Source organism: Hypanus sabinus, chromosome 7 (assembly GCF_030144855.1).
Source record: "Hypanus sabinus isolate sHypSab1 chromosome 7, sHypSab1.hap1, whole genome shotgun sequence".
In the NCBI taxonomy this organism is placed as follows: domain Eukaryota; kingdom Metazoa; phylum Chordata; class Chondrichthyes; order Myliobatiformes; family Dasyatidae; genus Hypanus; species Hypanus sabinus.
Genome location: NC_082712.1, coordinates 145,220,746 through 145,242,241, shown reverse-complemented (window position 1 = coordinate 145,242,241; position 21,496 = coordinate 145,220,746). Strand labels below are relative to the sequence as shown.

Genomic DNA, 21,496 nt, shown 5'->3' with positions numbered 1-21,496 from the left:
TCCTTCCAACCAGAATTTTGCTTCATATTCAATATATCCACTTTTGATTGATATATAGTCTTTAATCCTGTTGTATTGCATGATTAGTTTGAGTTATTTCTTTTGCACTATGAATGACACAGAATGTCAAGCAGATTGGTCACACCACAAAATGTTTTTAAACCTGTTAAAATGTTTTCTTCAAAACTGATCATTTTCCTTACTTTTAGTTATTTGTCATCCGAACCAGTTCCGCTGCAACAGTGGTCAGTGTATCATGAAGAAACAGCGATGCAATTCATTATCTGATTGCCTTGATGGTTCAGACGAACTCCTTTGTGGTAAGTATCTGTCTACAGTGTTTTCAATTTCTCTGGGACTCAAAATGTACCAAAATATGTATATTCTAGTTCTTGAAGCGAGTGTGTAAAGAATTATTTTGAAACATGATCTAATACTAAAACATTTTTAGACATTCTTGCAGTGATTAAGGTGATGAGTGGCAATTTCCTGTCCTACACCTGTACCATATATACAGCTAATGAATACACTATGTCATCACGATATTTGTATTGTCATTATGATCATTTGGCTTGTTACCAAATAGATTTCATTTTGGTGCCTTTTAAATGCCTGTTAATTTTTCTCTGTAAATAGATGGAGTCTATTTAGTTGGCATTCCATCCACAGGCTAAAACATTCATTTCCCCTCATTACTGTTGCATTCTGGCTGTATTAATTATCATCTAAAAACACACTGAAATTCTTTATGGCCACATTGACAGCGTCTCCTGAACGACTGACAACGATGAAAGAAGCATATGGGAACTACACAACTTGCGAGTTCCCCTCCAAGTTATGCACCGTTCTGACTTGGAAAAATATTGCCACTGAGTCTAAATTTTGGAACTCCCAGCCTGTCACTGTGAGAGTATCATTTAGAGAAGTACAGTGGTTTAAAAAGAAGGTTCTCAAGACCGTTTAGAGTTGAATAAACTATTTTGAGGTGAACAATGCTTGTGCAGATTAGGTACATTGGATCTGCATCTAAAGACCTCCTTTGCTGTGCCACACTATTTGGGGCCAAATATAATTAATTTATTTTCATCTGAAGTGTACTAGTTTTGAGTACAATCAGGCTTTCATAGCGCTTCAGGGTGTGCAGTGGCACAATTTAAAGCTGGTCGCCGCCCATTGAGGTAAACAGGGTTAATGTATTTACAGCCACCCGAATGGGAAGTACCAGTTGCTTGAGGATTGTTCAAAAGAAACATTACTACATTACTATGTCGCACACTAGTATTCTATTCATTTTAATAAAATTCCATACTATTTGTCACCCTCTTTCCCTTTTAAATAATGCTGTTTTACACTGCAATTCTATATTTTAAAGCTAAACAGCATTATTATAAAATGCAGTAAAAATAAATGTCATGGCAAATCTTCAAGGATGTTGCTGCTGATTAGCATACATTTGCACAGCCTTGTATGTGAATGTACACAAATTAAAATATTTTTCACAATTACTTTGTATACTGTCTAAAAAATTCACCTGCTTGAGCTTATTTTGAAAAACATTGTCACTTGTAAGAGAATTCCAGATGTGTAAATGCCATTTATGTTAGAGTTTCCCGTACATACCTGTTCCTCTAACAACTTTATATCCAGCCACTCAAGACACTAAGATGCTAATTCGATTAAGTCACTGACCCAAAACTTGATCACCTGAAATGATCCTGTACCAGCTGGCACTCACTGGTCTATGTCGCAATACTCAACTTCATAACCTCCATCTACAGACTTCAGTCTCACCTCAAACAGGCACCTAACTCACTGCTCCTGGCAGCTTCCCCTCAATCACCAATCATGGGCGCCAGACTTAGCAGCACCAACACCTTTGACCTTGGGAACTACTTTATGTGCAAACAGACTAAAGCAGGAGCTGGCATGCTGTGCAGTGTTCAGTTACATACCTCTTCGGATATCGATGAATTTGTATCCACTGGATCAAGCATCTCGTCCAACAATCCAACATTCACCTCAGAGGTGCACTGAAGTGCCAGCACTAATTGTGTGCTGCTGTTCTAGTTGATTTGATTGAGAGGTCAGGGATCCACCTGTATGCTAGCAAAATGGAGTATTCAGGAAATGCTAACAAGCCGCATGTGAAGGAAATGAAAAAGAGTTAACATTTTTCACTGAAGACTTTAAATAGAATTGAGAATGTCCAGCATTTTCTACTTCTTTTGTGTATCTGTAGTATGTTTTCTGTTGGATTTGTTTTATCTGGTAATTATTGCTCATGTCTATTACTGTACTTAATCACTTACAGATAGTATTATTTTTAATTTAATCCCCCCTCCCGATTCCATTCCCTCCTTCTGGCTCCCCTCTTACCTCTTCTCCTCACCTATCATCTCCCCCCCACCACCTTCTCCCATGGTCTACTCTCTTCTCCTATCAGATTCCATCTTCCTCAGCTCTTTACCTTTTCCACCTATCCCCTCCCAGCTTCTTAATTCATCCCCATTCCCCCACCCACCTATCTTTCCCTTCACCTGCTTCCTTCTAGCTTGTACTCCTTCCCCTTCCCCCCCCCACCTTAATCTGGCTTCTTCCCCCTTCATTTCCAGTCTTGATGAATGTTCTCAGCCCAAAACCTTGACTCTTTATTCTTTTCCATAGATGCTGCCTGACTTGCTAAGTTCCTCCAGCATTTTGTGTGTTACTCTGAATTTCCAGCATCTCTCTGCAGACTTTTTTGTGTTTATAATTGTTAATTTATACTGATTACAATTGCTATATAAATTCTAAAATATCTTATTTAAATTATTGAATGGTTTTAAAACATTTTCTCAGACAATAATCTGCTTTCTCTCCAGCAGAATTAACTAAAGCCTCACTGAATGAGTTCCAGTCTCAGAGCAGTGCAATTGGACCTGTGATTGGTATAATCCTTTCGCTCTTTGTCATGGGTGCTATGTACTTTGTCTGCCAACGAGTTGTCTGTCGTCGCTACAAGGGACCCAATGGACCTTTTCCACATGAATACATCAGTGGAGCCCCACATGTTCCCCTTAATTTTATTGCTCCCAGCAGTTCTCAGCATGGCACATTCACCGGTAAGGAGTCCTGCAGGTTATCCCTGATGCTAGTGATTGATTTGTGTTTACTACTCATGATAATTATGTACAGTTTTGAACAACGTAGCATATTTGTGTGTACGCTAACATTATACCTTATGTTTGCTGAATATTGAAATATAACATTAATAGGAAAGGCATTTTAAAGTAATGTACAATGTCAGCATGGTTATTTTTTTGAAAAAGGATCAAGTGCTTTCCCAGCGTACAGAATAAACAAACTCTTCTACCACTTTCAGCTGGTCACAGATACTGATTGTAACCGACGTTTCGATGTCAAACTCTGACATCTTCTGGGATTCTGGCCGGAAGCCTGAGAAGAGTTTATTGCTTTTCTTTTACTTTTGCTGAATGATTTATCTTACTTTTTGAAAAGCATTTTGATGAAATTTTGTAAACAAGCAATTGGTTGAGCCATTCTTGTTAACAAAGTTCATAATTTGTATGTCCAGAAAGATGCTAAAAATAATAAATAACTGACCAAATTATCGTCATGTTATTTTTATCTGTCATACGATAAGAATAGCCTTTTAAACTCTGGGCTCCATTGAGTTCATTGGTTTTGGGGAAAAGCTGTGGTCAGAGGTAATGGGGCTCATTCTGGTTGTGAACTCTTTCCATCTACTGACCACACTCACGTAAGGCTGGTGGCTGCATTGTCAGGGCATCAAAGGACTTTTGGAACCTAGTAAACTGTACTGTGATATGTCAGCATATTCAGGAAGGAAAGGAGATTATTATTGCAGCTAGTGGTGGTAATCTTTTAGAATAAGAACCCTGTGCTTTCTTTTTTAAACGGAAGGTTTTACATATAAAGTAAATAAATATTATTTTCATTTGAGTATACGTAAAATTGTCACTAAATGTTGGTATGAAAATTATGACTATTCTGAAGAATATGCAAATGTTACCATCACTGATTTTATACATTTGGATTACTCTGTGAAGGCATGTCATGTGGCAAGTCCATGATCAGCTCCATGAGTCTGATGGGAGGAAGCAGTGGGGCCCCATTGTATGATAGAAATCATGTGACAGGAGCATCATCTAGCAGTTCATCGAGTACAAAAGGAACCTTCTATCCACAGGTGAGTTATTGTTTATTCAATATTACAGTAATGTTGTAAATAGTTTTGAAAACATAGTTCTCCTCCTTTGGGGCTTTGCAAACTTACATTCTTAAGTAAAAAAAATATCTTTACTTCTCATTGTCTTTTGATGAGATTTGAAATGCATAATATAGATCTATTTCTGAAAGTTGTGGTGTATTCCTTCTTTGTCAGTGCATGGAGAGTATCAGTGATGACACCATTTTGGACTTAAATTGGTGTGGCAAGGAGTACAGCATTGGTGTGAAAGCTTGAAAATAACTTAAGACCAGTCTTCACTGAAATTGACTCTGTTGTAGACTTATTTATGATTGAAGTTTTCATGAAGCAAACATAGGATGGAGACAAATTACAGTGGGTAGTGGAATTTGTGAAGAGTCCCTCTGTTTGATGGAGTCAAACACTTCTTCAAGGTCAAAAAAGTAATCATGGTTAAGCTATTTCCCTTGAGTCTGTCATATGGTGTTCATTGTATCATCTGATAGGAAGTGGTTGAGGAGGATCCTGATGATAACTTCTCTTGTAGGAAACTTCAAATTTTAGAGTTTTCACAGGGACACTATCTGCTTCAAAGGCATTATTGTTTTTTTTATTTGAGACCACATCTTTTCAATTTTTGGTCAATCAAGAATAACAGCAAAACTGATCTGAATAAGCTGCTGTGGAGTGGAATCCACAATGCTCGTGTCAAGCACAGAGCCATGTTTGAGGTTGCCTTTGGTATTCTTCCAGTGAGCCTCTACTGTCCCTGATAAGCTCTTGGGGGCTGTATTACGAATGCTATAGAAATATGGTATTGAAATGTTTGAGATTTTAATTTTGTATACTTCCCACATTAAAGACTGATTTTTGAAAACTTCTAAATGTTTGCATGCAAACTCTCACTATAGATTGGCACAGCTTAATCCAAGGTCTTCTTTAAAGAGGAAAATTTTATTACTACATATCCTGGTTTTCATCTGCACAGCTCTTAATCATCAAATTCAGTGTGTCACCAGAGATAGATTAGGGTAGCTCACTAATTGGCATGGATCTCAGCAGAGGATTTTATTTCAAATTAAAAAATGGAAGTGCTAAGCAATAAGGAAAATTCAAATCAATCCTTACACTCTTGAGAGTATGATATTACAACATAAAAGTACATAGGAAACTTGATTTGATCAATGAATTTCATAAAACAGGTAATACCGTACTTAATGGACAGTTAAGTTTCTCAAGAACTAATTTTAGTTGTTACATACAAGACCTTAAATTTATTAATAATAACTTGGCACCTGCATTATGGCAGAGAAGCCTGAGAAAATGAGGCAAAAATTCGGGAAACAAATGACCTTTGACAAGTAAAGTTATATTTGTGGAGTAAATTTCAGAACTGGAACCAAAATAAGTCAAGGCAGACCCATTAATAATGTGATGAAGGTTGTGTGGGACCTTATTAAAGGCCTGATTCTGGGAATAGTTAATTTCAGGTTTGGACTGGTGGATATTAAAAGGAGAAAGCATGTTGTAAATGAGCTGGTGCAAGTGGATATTTGATCTACTCACCTGATAATGTTGGTAAGAGGAGGCAATCAAAGGCAAATATGAAAACAAGGCAGCTTTAACTGCCAAATTATTTTCATGATTGTAAGCAGCAACAAAAGCACTAAGTTGTGCTTTAGAAATGTACTTTATAAGCATGCAAACATAGTAAATGTTAAAAATAATTTCAAACACATTTTTCCCCCAATAGATCTTAAACCCACCTCCATCCCCAGCCACTGATCGTTCTCTCTATAATACTGAAATGTGCTACTCTTCCAACAGTCCTTCCACAACCAGGTCTTACAGGTGAGTATATTTACTTGTTTCTTGCTTGTCTTTTAAATATTTGTAGCTATTAAAATAGAAGACAGAGATGCATTCATGTTATTTAAAAATGAGAACCAGAAGTACAAAGTAATAACCTCTTGCTTTGGAAAGTGAAATGAATGTACATTCTTTGATAATGTTTGAAGAGTGTTTATTTAGATTTTTTAATAAAAAGCCCTAGTTCCATTTGAAATTAATTAGTATTGAGTCTTTGACCAATAAAATCTATGATTTAGCATGAAACAGCATGGTGTAATTCCTCTGAGAAGCCATATTTGTTCATACTATTACAGTATCTTCAAGAAGCCAAACCTCTTCATACAATTACATTATCTTCCTGAGAGGAAAAAATAATCAACTACTGCATTAGTCCAGCTAGTTAATTGACTTGTAAGGTAAAATAAAATCAGAGGACTAAAATCTAACAGATTGCAACACCAACATAGCTTTGCTGATAGAAAATGAGGCCACAACTAAGTTCAGTTTACAATGTATATCATAATTTGCAATCAATCAGTAGTGCTAATATTATAAGATATCTAGAAGTTCAAGAAAATTATTGCTAGAAATCTAATGGTTTAGGAATGGCTTTACAAATAGTAAACTTATATGGTCTGGTCATACAGCGGTGTATGACATATTCAAATATCCTCACAAGGAAGCAACTTGCAAAGGCCAACTGTTTCCTTAAGAGGAATTGAAAATTAAGGGGTCCTACTATTCAGGCCTCCAAACTACTACACCTTAGTATCATTGGAAGTTCTACTACAGTCTGTCATTTTGACTAAGAAAAATAGATGCCCTGAGAAGATAATGCAGGGGTAAATTAATGTTGTTAATTTAACCTTGTTGCTAGAATGTCAACTATTTAACCTGGTATTGCAAGTAAAGAAGATCTGTGTGTTTAACAGCTGAGAAAACTATTAATTGCTGTCTTCTCCACCTGTCGATATTTATGATACTCATGGTATAGAAGCTTGTAGGCATGGGTCTTCAATAACTTGTTGATTTAGTACCAGAATAGAGGGAAGCATTATCTCTTGAATTAATGAACAGCCCAATCTGATTCAATTTACAATTTTAAGCATGTTAAAGCAAAAATATATCTCTTATCTCTTTCAAATATACAGTAGTTTTGATCATTTAAATAAAAGGGAGAGAAACTAACATAATATTTTTTCAATTTTACAGACATTACATTATGCAGAGTATTGCACCACCTACGACTCCATGCAGTACTGATGTATGCGATAGTGATTATACCACAAGCCGATGGAAGTGTCCCAAATACTACATAGACCTGAACTCCGATTCAGATCCTTACCCTCCTCCTCCTACTCCTCGAAGCCCGTACATGTCAGCAGAAGAGAATTGTGAAAGTTGCCCGCCATCACCTCCTTCCACAGAACGAAGTTATTTTCATCTCTGCCCTCCCCCACCATCTCCTTGTACAGATTCCTCATGATCATAACAAAAGAAACATTTTTATAATTCTGTACATAGCTTTAAATACATACAGAGAGAAAGTATATTTTATGAATTAAAAATAGCTGGTGGGTGGGATTATCCAAAGGAAAGTGTACAGAGATTGTGAGAAGAAGCAATTAAATTTTGTACAGATGGAAAAAAATATTTATGACATTTTTTCAAGAAAATACACCACTTGCATTCTTGTGTCATACTTTTATTGTACAGAGCCAAATAGAGAAGCAAAAGTATAAAAAGTTCACATGCTAGCACAGGCAGAATAGTTTGCTTCTGTGCAATACGTTTCCAATTAGATGAAATCATATTGGAAATGAAATTATAAAATGCAATATTCATTGATACTAAATGGACATTTTTTCTTTTATACTTTTTCTACCTATTTATCAAAATTATATTTGCTGTTCTTTAGAGTTTAAATTTTAAATTGTTAATATTTTCAATAGGAATCTAAACAAATTCTATTACTGAGTTATTTCAATGTACACAACCCTGAATATATAAACCACTAGTCAGAATTTCTGCATGTTCGGTACAGAGCAGGTTACCTGAAAGTGTGTATCATTGCTGTTTGTAAGGATTGTTTATGAAATGAATTAAAATAGTATCTAACTAGCTCCTAGAGGGTGTAGGTTGATAGCAGAATAACATGCCAACACTAGAACTGTAATTGAGAGGAATCTTGGTGTGGGAAAATGTAATTGAGTTTGAGATGAAAATGTATTAAGTAGAATATTTAACCCTATACCTGACCTGAGCTACTTTACAAAATATTAGTTGAAGGTATAAACACATGAATGTTTCACCCTCTTATCATAGATATTCCTTACTTTGATAAGCACAAGGTTACTCATAAAACATTACAGAACAAAGTTTTATCTGATTGGTGTGTGATTTGTAATTTGATGTTAAATTATTTATCTTGGATGGAAAAACCAAATTTTTTCCTTTAGGAATTATTTTAATGTTTGGATATATTTCTTTTGCTTGTATGTACAGAATGTTGTAGCTATCACTGCTGAAAGTATTTGTAGCGTGCCCTTTGTAAATCAGTTACAGGAACTTGCACACTAGTAATAAATAACTAAGATTTTGTTGGATAACCAAGCTGCCTTATTTATTCATAGTATGACTATCCATGCTTGTACCACTAAATTGCTGTGACAGTATTGAATTTAAGATGAGGGAATTTACCCAATTGCTGTTGATATTATTGAGGTACGCTGCATCTTTAATTCCAGGGAAGTCTTTTTATTTTAAAAATTGTCACAATATGCATTAATGTTTTATACACTTACAGGACCCATTTTTCAAATTTACCTTTTTGCACCAGAAATGTTAAATAAACTTTAACTCATTAAATTTCATTATTTATTTTTTTAAACTTATTTACAGATATATATAATTTTCAGCAGTACCACAACAACAAAAATACTGATTTTTTTTACAAAGGCATCAACTCTACCTTCACAAGAAAAAAAACATTATTGTAGAACCTCAGGACATCTTATGTGGTCTGTTGTAATAACTGTGGTTATGTTTAGATTAAGTCCATGAGATGTGCAGAACCCATTTATTTTTTATCTGTATTTTAGTTCAATTTTTGATCTGATCAAATAGTCTAATTTTTTTAAGATAAGGGATATTATGACTTTTTAAAATAAAGTTTGCAGTTTTGGAGTTAAATACAAGTATACAGTTGACCCTGAAATTTGTGGTAAAGAGGCAGTTTACAGAATGTTTCTGTTTTTGGATTTAACTTTGTATATTCTACCTTCCATAATTATTTTCAAAGGCTTAGAGGGATTTTGTACACCTTTTTGATATACTCACATGTAGTCTTAACCTAAAATTATTGTTTCAATCAATCAATATATATGTATTTTTATTTTGGTGCACAAAATACCTAAACCTGTAATAAAAAGCAAATCAGAGTTCACAAAAGGCAAAAGTAGAAATAGCATTCAGGCTTGGCTACTCAACGTGAACCAAGATCATGCTACATATACCAAGTTTAGAGCAGGACAAGCTTGACTGGCTTTATCATTTACCAAAATAAAACATACTAAATATTTTAGAAGTTTTTTTTCTCTGTAATGTTGTTTAGAAAGGGTACATGCTGTGTGCTCTGAATAGGATTCTCTGAGGGTTGTGTATGGGAAAAAAAGTTGTGGAGGTCAGGGCTGGCTCAGGTTGCCATTAGGTTTAGATGAAGTTTTCATTCTATTAGCAGACAGATCTCTGGAGTCTTTACAATGAGGGACTTCAATTAAAAATTATCCCCAATGGAATACTTGGAAAAATTGTATTCATTTCAATCATTTAAACTCAATGCTGACTATTAATGTCAATCATACAGCATTCATATTACCATTCACTTCAAGAATGTTTTCAATGCAAATGTATAAATTACTAACCAACCCTTCCCATTTACTGTTTGCATGTCAGGAATTGACAATGGTGATCTCTGCAGAGGTGGAAATTTTGATTAAGTTAATAGTACTTGAATGTGCATGTTACTTTTTATTACTGATTTCAGTTTTGGTACATGGAACTGAAATTTGATTTATTTGAATAATGTATTTTAGTAACCAAAAATACCATTTCCCACAAACGCTGATAATAAACTAAACAATAAACCTACTCCTATTGGAAAAAAAATGGAAAACTGAATTCCTAACCTATGAAATACAGTTGGATGAAAATAATTGGTTGGTAGCTCTAAGTGCTTTGTAATGTCTTGTCAGTGCATTTTAATCTGCCTCTGAAATTCATTCCATTGAATTTTAATTGTGTTTTGTAAATTTAGCATGACTAACATGAATAAATTTCTAGTAAATGTGCTTATTTCCTCTATTATTTTATATAGCTGCATCAAGTTATCTGCCTCATCTGAATAACTGGAGGCAATCATATTTAAGATTTTAAATGTAGAATTCGGTATCACTGTGATCCCAGTGAGATTGTACAAGCATCAGTGTATACAATGTAGGAGGGAAGAAAGAAGAAGAATTTACTCTTGAGGAGTGGAGAAGGGGAATGGTTCCTGTTATTTCCCCCTCTTGCATGCTGCATGCTCATTCTGCTGTAAGTATATCCCTGTTGATCTAGAAAAGTTTGATATGGTCAGCTGCAAAATTTTCGAAGGTTGTAGTGCAGCCTATGTCTTGTGATTAATTACTGAATTTATTTGTATGTTCATGAAACAACTTTATTGATCTTATGTAATATTTGGAACATTTGAAAATAAACCAGCCCACAAGCTTAGGATGAAGTTTTTTTTTCTCACAAAGACAATCCCAAAGACACAACAGGTTTAATTGTTTTATTGTGTCATGTCCCCATTTAAAGATGAAAATACTTCTTTTTCCCAATCAATTAATATTTAATTTCCTTCAGAGTAATTAATTCCTGTTTTGTGGTAATTTCAAAATTCTAATCATTCTTTCTAATATGTCTTTGGATTGTTTTCTGATTAAACTAATTAAACACCAGATAGCATTGACAAATAAAAAGTTGGGGGGCATATATATGTTAGCGTGTGTGTGTGTGAGGGCAATGGGTACACGGGAAGTCAGAGTAGGTAGTTCAAATGGGAGAACTCTATGGAACATCAATGGATACTGACAACTTGGCTTGGGATGGCCTGATTCAATTCTCTATAAATGATGGTTGGTACTGGACTCAAGTGAAAATACTACGTAGAATTTTGATCCCTTATCACAGCAAAGGCATAACAATTGTAAATAATTAAAAAAAAAACAAGAAAATACTGTGCCTGGGGAATTTAGACATCCAGAAAATTGAACTTGACTGTTTATAGCAGAGGAGAAGGTAAGATTAACTTCAAAATCGGTTCTAAATATTTTAATTGTTTTGGTCATGAACATGGAAAGATTGACTGTTTCAGTTTGTTACATTGTCACAGCAATTGAAGGAACCATTGATTTCCTTCGGAGAAAAATTGTGAAAGCAGAGGAAGATGCAAAGGGTTGAGGATGATAAAGTAATTGTAAATGATTAATTGAAGCATTGTAGATGGTTTAATGTATAGATAAGGAAGATGAGAATAGACATAGTGAAGAAGAGGTCATCAGAATGGGGGGTAACAATTTTGCAAAGAAGTATTTTAAGACTGGAGCAGATGGATAATCCTGAACTACTATTCCAGAACACAGTGAGGACAACAATTAGAAATCTTGCTCTAAAATTCTGTTTTTATCTTCTATGAGGTATAGTTACAGTACAATTAAACTACAGTTTGTCTACTTATTATTATTTCTGACATAAATGTAATTTATTTTTCCTAAAAATCTGTTAAGTTTTCCCCAGCATTTGCAATTGAAACAATTAAACTTGGAAGCAAAGACAAAATGTTTAGGTGAAGATGCCCAAACCTTAGCTTCTAAAAACAGATTTACTAAAATAACTCTTGGCAAGGTTGATTATAATTAGAATTCATTCCCTCTCTCTCTTGCTCTCTCTCTCTCTCTCTCTCTCTCTCTCTCTTCCCCCCCCCCCCCATTCTCTCTCTCTTCACCCACATCCTGCAAACCTTAGCTAATACTGTTGAGCTGCATTTCACAAGATAGTGATAAATAGTTGGCCTGAAAATTGGTGTTGGGAGCATGTTTCACAGTGGGAGTCAGCAAACATTATGAAGTTTCAAAAAAAATGCTTTAATATATGGCCATAAATAATATAAAACATTCAAATAAGGATTGCTAACAGATTTGATATTTTAAAACTGCTAGACTGCATGGAATTTCTGCATTTGTTTTGAAAAGTTCAGTGCAAATAGGCTGACTATAACAGCCTTTAAACATTTTACTGGCAGCTGCAATGGGGTTGGCTTAACTTACTTAGTTACCACCCTTTGTGTTAAATAGTGTTTCTCTCTGATGTTTAAATTTATGGCCAACATTTGGTCTATTTTCACTCTCAACCCCTGGTTTTTGCATGTTTAAATTCTTTGTTTCTATTTCCTTGTATAAATATATGTAAAGACAACATGAATTCACTTCATTTGTAATAAAGATACTGTTGATTTTTATAATAAAATGTTCTATTTTAAAATTTGCACTTTTTGTCCATTGAAATTCATCCTTCAAATGAGCTGCTAAAAAGGTAGAACTGCAAGAAATATTATTTGTCAAAGTAAATGGTGCTAAATATTTTGAACAACAAAATTTCATTTTTTTTACTTCCAGTAAAATATTAACCTCGAAGTTTTCAAAATCTTTTCCATAGTTATTTGTTGCAACAGAAGGAATGTATGCATATACTTGTAACTATTGATTTTTTATGTTGTATAAGGGTGTTATCATCTGCTATTTTCATATAAACTTGAAGAGACATTGATGCTTTCAGAATTTTTCTCCTTATTCCAACCTACAAGTAATTGGAAGTATTTTTATTCAAACGTTGTTTAATATTAGGTGCAAAATATTTTTTATGATTCTACCGATTTGTCACTGACAGTGTTACGGAATAAAGTAGATAAACTTGCAGAACAGTTGCAGATTGGCATGATGTTGTAGGCATTACTGAATCATGGCTGAAAGATTATAACTGCAAACTTAATGTCCAAGGGTGCACATTGTATTGAAAGACTAGGCATGAATGCAGAGAGGATGCTATTTCTCTGTTGGTAAAAAGTGAAATTGAACCATTAGAAAGAGGTGACATAGGGTCAGAAGGTGTTGAATCGTTGTGGATAGAGCTAAGGAACTGCAAGACTAAAAAGACCCTGATGGGAGTTGTATCTAGACCCCCAAAGAGTAGTAAGGATGTAGCCTACAAATTACAACAGGAGATAGAAAATGCACACCAAAAGGAGATTGTTATAATAGTTATGGGGGACTTCAAATTGCAGGTAGATTGGAAAATCAGGTTGGTGCTGGATTGCAGGAGGGTAAGTTTCTAGAGTGCTTACAAAATGGCTTTTTGAAGCAGCTCATGATTGAGCCCACTAGAGGATCAGCTATTCTGGATTGGGTGTTGTGCAATGAACCAGAATTGATTAGAGAACTTAAGTTAAAATACCCCTTCGGGGAAAGTGATCATAATATTATTTTAAAAGGTTCCACACGTGAGGCTGCTTACCAAGCTACGAGCCCATGGTGTTACAAGAAAGATATTAGCATGGATAAAGCAGTAATAAACGAGAAAATCTACAGATCCATTGATAAAGCAGTGGCTGAAAGGCCGGAGGCAAGGAGTGGGAATGAGCTGGCTGCCGGTGACTAGTGATGTTCCACAGGGGTCTGTGTTGGGACCAAGTCTTTTTACATTTTATGTCAATGATTTGAATGATGAAATTGATGGCTTTGTTGCAAAGTTTGCATACAATATGAAGATAGGTAGCAGGACAGGTAGTTTTGAGGAAGTGGAGAGGTTACAGAAGTACTTAGACAGATTAGGAGAATGGGCAAAAAAATGACAGATGGAATACAGTGTTGAAAAGTGTATGGTCATGCACTTCGGTAGATGAATTGAAAGGGTTGACTATTTTCTAAATGAAGAGAAAATACAAAAAAAACTGAGGTGCAAAAGGACTTGGGAGTCCTTGTGCAGGATTCCCTAAAGGTTAATTTGCAGGCTGAGTCAGTGGTGAGGAAAACAAATGCAATGTTCACATTCATTTCAAGAGGACTTCAATGTAAAAGTAAAGATGTAATGTTGAAACTTTATAAAACACTGGTGAGGTCTCGATTGGAGTATTGTGAACAGGTTTGGACCCCTTATCTTAGAAAGGATGTGTTGAAACTGGAGAGGGTTCAAAGGAGATTCACAAAAATGATTCCAGGATTGAATGGCTTGTCATATGAAGAGTGTTTGTTGGCTCTGGGCCTGTATTCATTATAATTCACAAGAATGAGGAGTGACTTCTTTGAAACCTATTGAATGGTGGAAGACCTTGATAGAATGGATGTGGAGAGGATATTTCCTAAGGTGGAAGAGTGTAAAACCAGAGCACACGGCCTCACAATAGAGTGGAGTGATTTTAGAATGGAAATGAAAAGGAATTTCTTCAGCCAGAGAGTGGTGAATCTGTGGAATTTGTTGCCACAGGCCACTGTGGAGGCCAAACCTTTATGTATATTTAAGGCAGAGGATGATAGATTCTTCTTTGGTCAAGGTATGAAGGGATACAGGGAGAAGGCAGGAGACTGGGACTGAGAGAAAAATTGGATCAGCCATGATGAAATAGCGGAGCAGACTTAATGAGCAAAATGGCCTAATTCTGCTCCTATGTTTCATGGTCTTATAATGAAGTTACAGTCATCATTTGCAGTTACAGTTGAATAATACTATTTAACACTGTATACCTACTTACTGTATATAATTATATAGTACATTTAAGTGTAATAAAATTTTTAAATATATAAATATATAATTAAATTATATGAATGGGCATAATCAGAGGATTTTGCTGCTATCTGATGACTGTCATGTAAATAATTATTTCATCACCTAGCAAGTGTCACAAAATGAGTAATATGAAGCCCTCACTGAGCAATTAAGAGTTTTGGTAAGCTTTGAATGCCAAGTATAATGATGACATAGAGAAGTTATGTAAAATATACAGAAAAACATACCTAGACTTCAAAGTCAAAATAAATTCATTATCAAAGTACATATATGTCATACAACCCTGAGATTCAATTCCTGCAGACGTTTATAGGGAAAAAAATGCAACAGAATTTATGAAAAAAACTACATAAAATCTGACAATGTGCAAAAGAAGACACATTAAACAAATAATAAAAAATAAATAATACAGAGAACATGCGTTGCAGTGTGTTTGAAAGTGAGCTTCAGTTCAGAGGTTGGTGAGTGAAGTTACGCTGATTGGTTCAGGAGCCTGATGGTTGTAGGATAACAACTGATCCTGAACTTGATGTAGTACCTAAGGCTCCTGTACTTCTTGCCCTATGGTATCAGCGAGAAGCGCTAATGGAATGGATGGTGGGGATTTTGGACGATAGGTTCGTCTTTCCTGTGGCTGCACTCCTTGTAAATGTACTCAATGGTGGGGAGCGCTTTGCTTGTGATGGTGCCATCTGGTGCCTCGAAGAAACTGGGAGAATCACCAGAACACGACTGCATTATGGGTTTCATTTTAAGTGATGTTATCTCAAAGTTGATCACTATTTTACATCAGCTGTGACTCACCTGGTAGAATCTCAATCTCTCTCACACACACATAATTGAATGAACCCTGCAAAGTGATGTGAAATGAAACATTAAATCAAAACTTGGTCTACTTGTTTGAATGGAACTGATAACACTGGCACTGTTTCAAGGAAGAACAATAGGATTAATGTCATTTTCCAGACCAAAATTTATCTCTCACAAAACACTAGATGCGCAGATTAACTGGTTATTTTCACGTGCTGCATAGACAAATTGTCTTGTTTCCTCCACTGCAACGGTAATACATTTCAAATGCAATTAATAATAAAATAGTTTGGTAAGTCTCAATCAGTTGACCTATTCATACACCTGCTAGCAACAGAGGCGTAAAGATTATAACCCAGGAAGTACTGCATTTTAATCAGCTATTTAGCTCTCCAAATTTAATTTATAGGACCTCATTCCTCGTTTCCTGTGTCATTTGTACCTGTATGAACAATGATCCCTAATTGTTTGCCTTTCCCTTCAGAAGGTCCTGCAATAGTCCTGTCTTGGCCCTGTACGATTTTGTTAATAAAACATGCGATAGTTGTTTTATGACCTTAACAAAAGCCGCAGCACTTCCATTGCGATCAAACCAAAAGCTGTTGCTTTGCACTGATGTCATTACGTCAGATACCGTCTCTTAAAGTGAACACAACTGAATGACGGTGTTTGTGAATTATGTAGAACCGTTTATTTTCTGAACAATGTGTGTCATATGTCATTCATTACATTACCCTACAATCCTAGCACCGAGGAGGCAATTTTATCCGCTTGCATTCAAATCCAAGACAAGAAAAGAACGTGTTCCTCCACTGCGGTGTCTCCTAAACACAAGACATTCTGCAGAAGCTGGAAATCCAAAGCAACACACAAAATGCAGGAGAAACTCAGCAGGTCAGGCAGCCTCTATGGAAATGGTTAAATAAGCGACGTTTCAGGCCGAGACCCTTCATCAGACCTGGTTACTCCGACCAGTCTTGCCCTCTCTCTCGTGTTCAAGTCTCTAGCTGAGTATTGACTTTATTTAATAATAATGTACATGAAGCGGGGATGAGCGTGGACTTTCCGCTCCCTGCTCTCTGACGCGTACCGGGGCCGGCCGGGAGCAGGAGCGCGCGAACCGGCAGCTCGCTTGCGCGGGACCCGATTGAATTGAGCGCTTGTGGCGCGAGGTATCAGCAGGGCGGTTTCCGTAGTGTAGTGGTTATCACGTTCGCCTAACACGCGAAAGGTCCCCGGTTCGAAACCGGGCGGAAACAGTTTTTAATTTCAAATCGTCAGTTACCAGGGGTGTAAATATAAATTTTCATCAGTTTTCATTCAATATGTCATTACACATCTATTCAATATGAATCGATAATTTCACACAAACACAATACATGATTCTGCAGATTCTCAAAATCTAAAGGAACGCAAAATGCTGGAGGAACTCGGCTGGTCGTTTCAAGCTGAGACCAGAACTGGAAAAGAAGGGGGAAAGACGTCAGAATAAAAAAGTGGAGGGAGGGGAAGAAGAATATCTAGAGAGTGATAGGTGAAGCCAGGTGGGCGGGAAAGGTCGTCGTCGTCGTGGCTATCCCTCGAGGTCGAGGATGATGGTCCTCGTTCCGTTGATCTAGTTATTGACTCTCAAGTGGCTTAAGAGTCCAATCTTGGCTTTGAAAAGTTCTTCCGCATTCAGGACAGGTAGTTCCAGATGGCAGATCGGGCTTTGATTGTTGCTGCCTCTCTTTCTGTTTTCTTCTAATTCTGCACATCTGTTGGCTTCAAAAGTTGCTGTTCCTTCTGGGATGATGGTTTGCCAGAGTTCCCTGTCCTTGGCATTGGTTTCCCAATTGTTGATGTCAATGTTACATTTCTTCATGTTGGCTTTTAAGACATCTTTGAATATCTTCTGTTGTCCGCCTCTTTTATGCTTGCCCTCTTTAAGCTGGGAGTAGAAGATTTGTTTCGGCAGTCATTCGTCTTTCATCCAAACAAAGTGACCGCTCCATCTTAGTTGGTTCTTGATGGCGTAGGCTTCAATGCTTGTTGTTTTTGCCGCATTTAGCACACTGAAGTTAGTTCTTCTATCTTCCCAGCTGATATTTAAGACGTGTCAAAGACAGCTTTGGTGGAACTTTTCAAGTGCCATCAGATGTCGTCAGTAGGTTGTCCAGTTTTCTGATGCATACAGGAGCGTAGGGATCACCACTGCTTTGTACACTAACATTTTGGTGTCTGTTCGGATGCCACGATCATGGAATACTCTTGTTTGGAGACATCTAAGTCTTCTTGGAATTGATGGTAAGTCCAAGTTTTGTGTATGCATGGTAGAAGGCAGGCAGAATCTGTTGTAGGTGGTTTTCTGAGAGAGCTGCAACACTTTTGTCATCTGTGTATTGGAACTCGATGAGAGAACTTGTAGATGTCTTGTTTTTGGACTTGAGACAGGCAAGATTGAAAAGTCTGACATCTGTTCTGTAGATAATTACGATTCCTGGGGGTAGGTGATGTGGATGATTGTCAAAATGAAGATGGTGAACAAAGTTGGAGCAATCATGCATCCCTGTTTTACTCCTGATCTGACTTCAAAAGGCTCACAGTTACTATTGCTGACCATGACTGTGGCAAGCATGCCATCGTGGAGAAGTCTCCGGATTCGAAAGTACTTTTCAGGGCATCCATAGGTGGATAGGGCATCCCATAGGAGTTCCCTTGATACCAAGTCAAAGCTTTGCTGAGGTCGATAAATGCCATGTACAAAGGTTGAAGTTGTTCAAGACATTTTTCTTGTAGTTGTCACATTGTGAAGATCATGTCGATTGCTCCACGTGATGGTCTAAAACTGGCTTGTGTCTCCAGAAGGATCTTCTCGTCTAAAGGCTTGAGCTGGTTATTCATGATGTGGGTGAGGATCTTTCCTGCTGTTGCTCAGAGTGAAATTTCACGATAGTTTCCTCATTCGGATTGATCGCCTTTCCTTTTGTAGATGGTAATGATTGCTGAGTCTCTAAAGCCTGCTGGTACAGTTTCATTTATCCAGATCTTGTTGAAAAGTTGATGCAGTTGGTAATGAAGCAGGTTACCTCCAACCTTGTAGACCTCGGCTGGCATTCCATCGAGTCCAGCAGCCTTGTTGTTTTTCAAGGTTTTGATGGCTTCCTTGACTTCTTCAAGTGTTGGTATTTTGCTTAGGGAGTCGTTAACAGGCTGTTTTGGAATGTTGTTAATCACATTTCTGTCAAATAAAACGGTCTGATTTAAAGATCTTCAAAGTGCTCCCTCCATCTAGAATTGATGTCAGCATTGCTCTTCAGGATGGTTGAACCATCTTTGCTTTTGAGAGGGGCTTGACCATGAGTGGATGGGCCAGAAATAGCTTTAGTTACGTTGAAAAAGCCTTGAATGTCATTGGCATCTGCTAGTTGTTGGATTTCCTGAGCTTTCTTCCTCCACCATTGGTTTTTCAGGTTTTGGGTACTCTTCCGGACTGCAGCCTTGCATTACTGATAGCGTTTCCTTTGGGTAGCCGATTGTCAGTCATTTTGTAAGGTGATGAAAGCTTTTCTCTTTTCATCGATGAGTTGTTGGAGAAGTTTGTCGTTATCATCAAACCAATCCTGATGTTTTTTCGTCTTGAACCCAATTGTTTCTCTGCAGGAGGTGATAATAGCATTCTTCAATTGGTTCCAGTGTTCTTCTACAGATGGTGGGATTTGTTGAGGCAGTTGTTCTTGAAGATTTTGTTGGAACTTCTGTACATAGTTGATGTCCTGAAGGATGTCAACATTGAATTTCTTAATAGTGTTCTGATTTTGGTGTTTCCTTTTGGGCCGAATCTTCATTCTCATGGTGGATGAGATGAGTCGTTGGTTTGTCCAGGATTCGTCAGCACCAGTAATAGCTCTTGTTATCAGTCAGTACATCTTGTTGGTCCAGAGATCGTATGATGATGTAGTCGATGAAGTGCCAGTGTTTGGAGCATGGATGCTGCCAGGAAACTTTGTGCCTGTTTTTCTGGCAAAATAGGGTATTTGTAATCACCAGGTTGTGTTCAGCACATTTGGTGAGGAGGAGTGTTCCATTGGCGTTGACCTTGCCAACTCCTTTCTTGCTTATTATTCCAGTCCAGAGCCTATGATCTTTCCCAACTCTGGCATTGAAGTCTCCCAAGAGAATGATCTTATTGTTGTTGGGAACAAAGGAAAGGACATCATCAAGTTGGGATTAGAAGTTCATCTTTACTTCATCTTCAGTGTCCAGAGTTGGAGTATAGGTGCTGATGATGGTGGCGTGTTGGTTCTTGACGAGCTGGATTCGCAGAGTCATGAGATGTTCGTTGATTCCCAGTGGTTGCTCTGTCAGCTTCTGAAGTAGGCTGTTTTGGATAGCAAAACCTACTCCATGGATCGTCGGTTGTTCAGGATCAAGTCCTTTCCAGAAAAACGTGTATTGACCTTGTTCTTCCATTAGTTGCCCTTCTCCATCTCTGCGGTTCTCACTCAGAGCAACAATGTCAAAGTTGAATTTTTAGAGTTCCCAGGCAACAAAGGCAGTTCTCCTCTCCGATCGGTCTGAGTTTGGGTTATCCATCAGAGTTCCTATATTCCAGGTTCTAAATTTCATAGTTTCACTTCTCGATGTTTTTCAACTGCATGATGGTGATTCCTCTGGATGCGGCTTTCCAAACAGGATGAGGTGAAGCAGACTATTTTTAGGGCACCTTTTCTAGCCCCCTCCCAGTTCAGGGTGAGCAGAGTGGTCACCTGCTTAGGGCTGCTCAGATGTGAATACTGCTACGGAACAACTTTCCTGCTTCTGTCCAAAAGTTGAGCGACTGAATCAAGTATTCACTGCTTTCATGCCAGTTCTTGACTAGGAGCTTCCGGCCATCACATTGCCTTCTCCTGTCAGCCTCCCCCAATCACCGAAAAACTTGAAGATGTGGCCCGCAGAGCGCAGACGCGTGTGCGTGTATTTGTTTGACGTGTACTTGATGTAACACTCCAAGAAGCACACGATACTTCACAAATCAATCAATTGATTTCAATGGCATGGAAACCACGATAATTGGAGCTGATGGATTTGTTGCAGCGTTCATCCAACTTCACAGCCATTGACTTCTAAGTAACTTTGTCCACCTGTTCGACTGTTGAAGTCTTGGTTGGATTATTCTTTGTCAGGGACCTCACCCTTGACCTTACCACCACAGGTGACTCTACCAGGAGCATAGCTCCAGATGGCATCGCTCTCGGGATCTCAGGATCACACAAGCTTCTCCACCATGACAAGGTGACAATCCACAAAGGTAAAGGGCTGACAATGAAGGAATTGGATAGGAGAGGAGCGTGGACCATGGGAGGAAGGAAAGGAGGAGGAAACCGGGGAGAGCAGGGAATAGGCAAGTAAGAAGAAGAGACCAGAGTGGGGAATAGAAGATGAGGGGAGGGGAGGGATTCGAGAAATCGATATTTATGCCATCAAGTTGGAGGCTACCCGGACGGAATATAAGATGTTGCTCCTTCACCCTGAGGGTGACCTCATTGTGGCACAAGAGAAGGTCGTGGACCGACATGTTGGAATGGGAATGGGAATCAGAATTAAAATGTGGGGCCACTTGGAAGTTCCATTTTTGGCACATGGAGCATAGGTGCCCAAGGAAGCAGTCTCCCAGCTTAAGTCGAGTCTCACCAAAGTACAGGAGCGCGCACCTAGAGCAGCGGATACAATGTGCAACCCAGCAAATTTGCAGGTGAGGTATTG

At 37.6% G+C, this 21,496-nt stretch overlaps 1 protein-coding gene and 1 non-coding gene across 3 annotated transcripts in view; both read left to right on the top strand.

Moving 5' to 3' along the window:
* LOC132397298 (low-density lipoprotein receptor-related protein 5-like) overlaps nucleotides 1-10,410 on the top strand; it is a 235,999-nt gene extending 225,589 nt beyond the window's left edge. The window contains exons 19-23 of one of the 2 annotated variants that reach the window (XM_059975886.1): nucleotides 210-320; nucleotides 2,865-3,101; nucleotides 4,071-4,210; nucleotides 5,964-6,061; nucleotides 7,274-10,410. In XM_059975886.1, coding sequence (XP_059831869.1) covers nucleotides 210-320; nucleotides 2,865-3,101; nucleotides 4,071-4,210; nucleotides 5,964-6,061; nucleotides 7,274-7,547 — 860 coding nt within the window. In that variant the 3' untranslated portion in view covers nucleotides 7,548-10,410. Of the gene's footprint in view, nucleotides 1-209; nucleotides 321-2,861; nucleotides 3,102-4,070; nucleotides 4,211-5,963; nucleotides 6,062-7,273 lie in introns of both variants that reach the window. The other variant, XM_059975885.1, reaches the window with a different exon arrangement.
* A 6,527-nt stretch (nucleotides 10,411-16,937) lies between these two features.
* trnav-aac (transfer RNA valine (anticodon AAC)) lies at nucleotides 16,938-17,010 on the top strand. The gene has a single exon. It is a non-coding gene; the product is annotated as a tRNA-Val (tRNA).
* The last annotated feature ends 4,486 nt before the right edge of the window (nucleotides 17,011-21,496 follow it).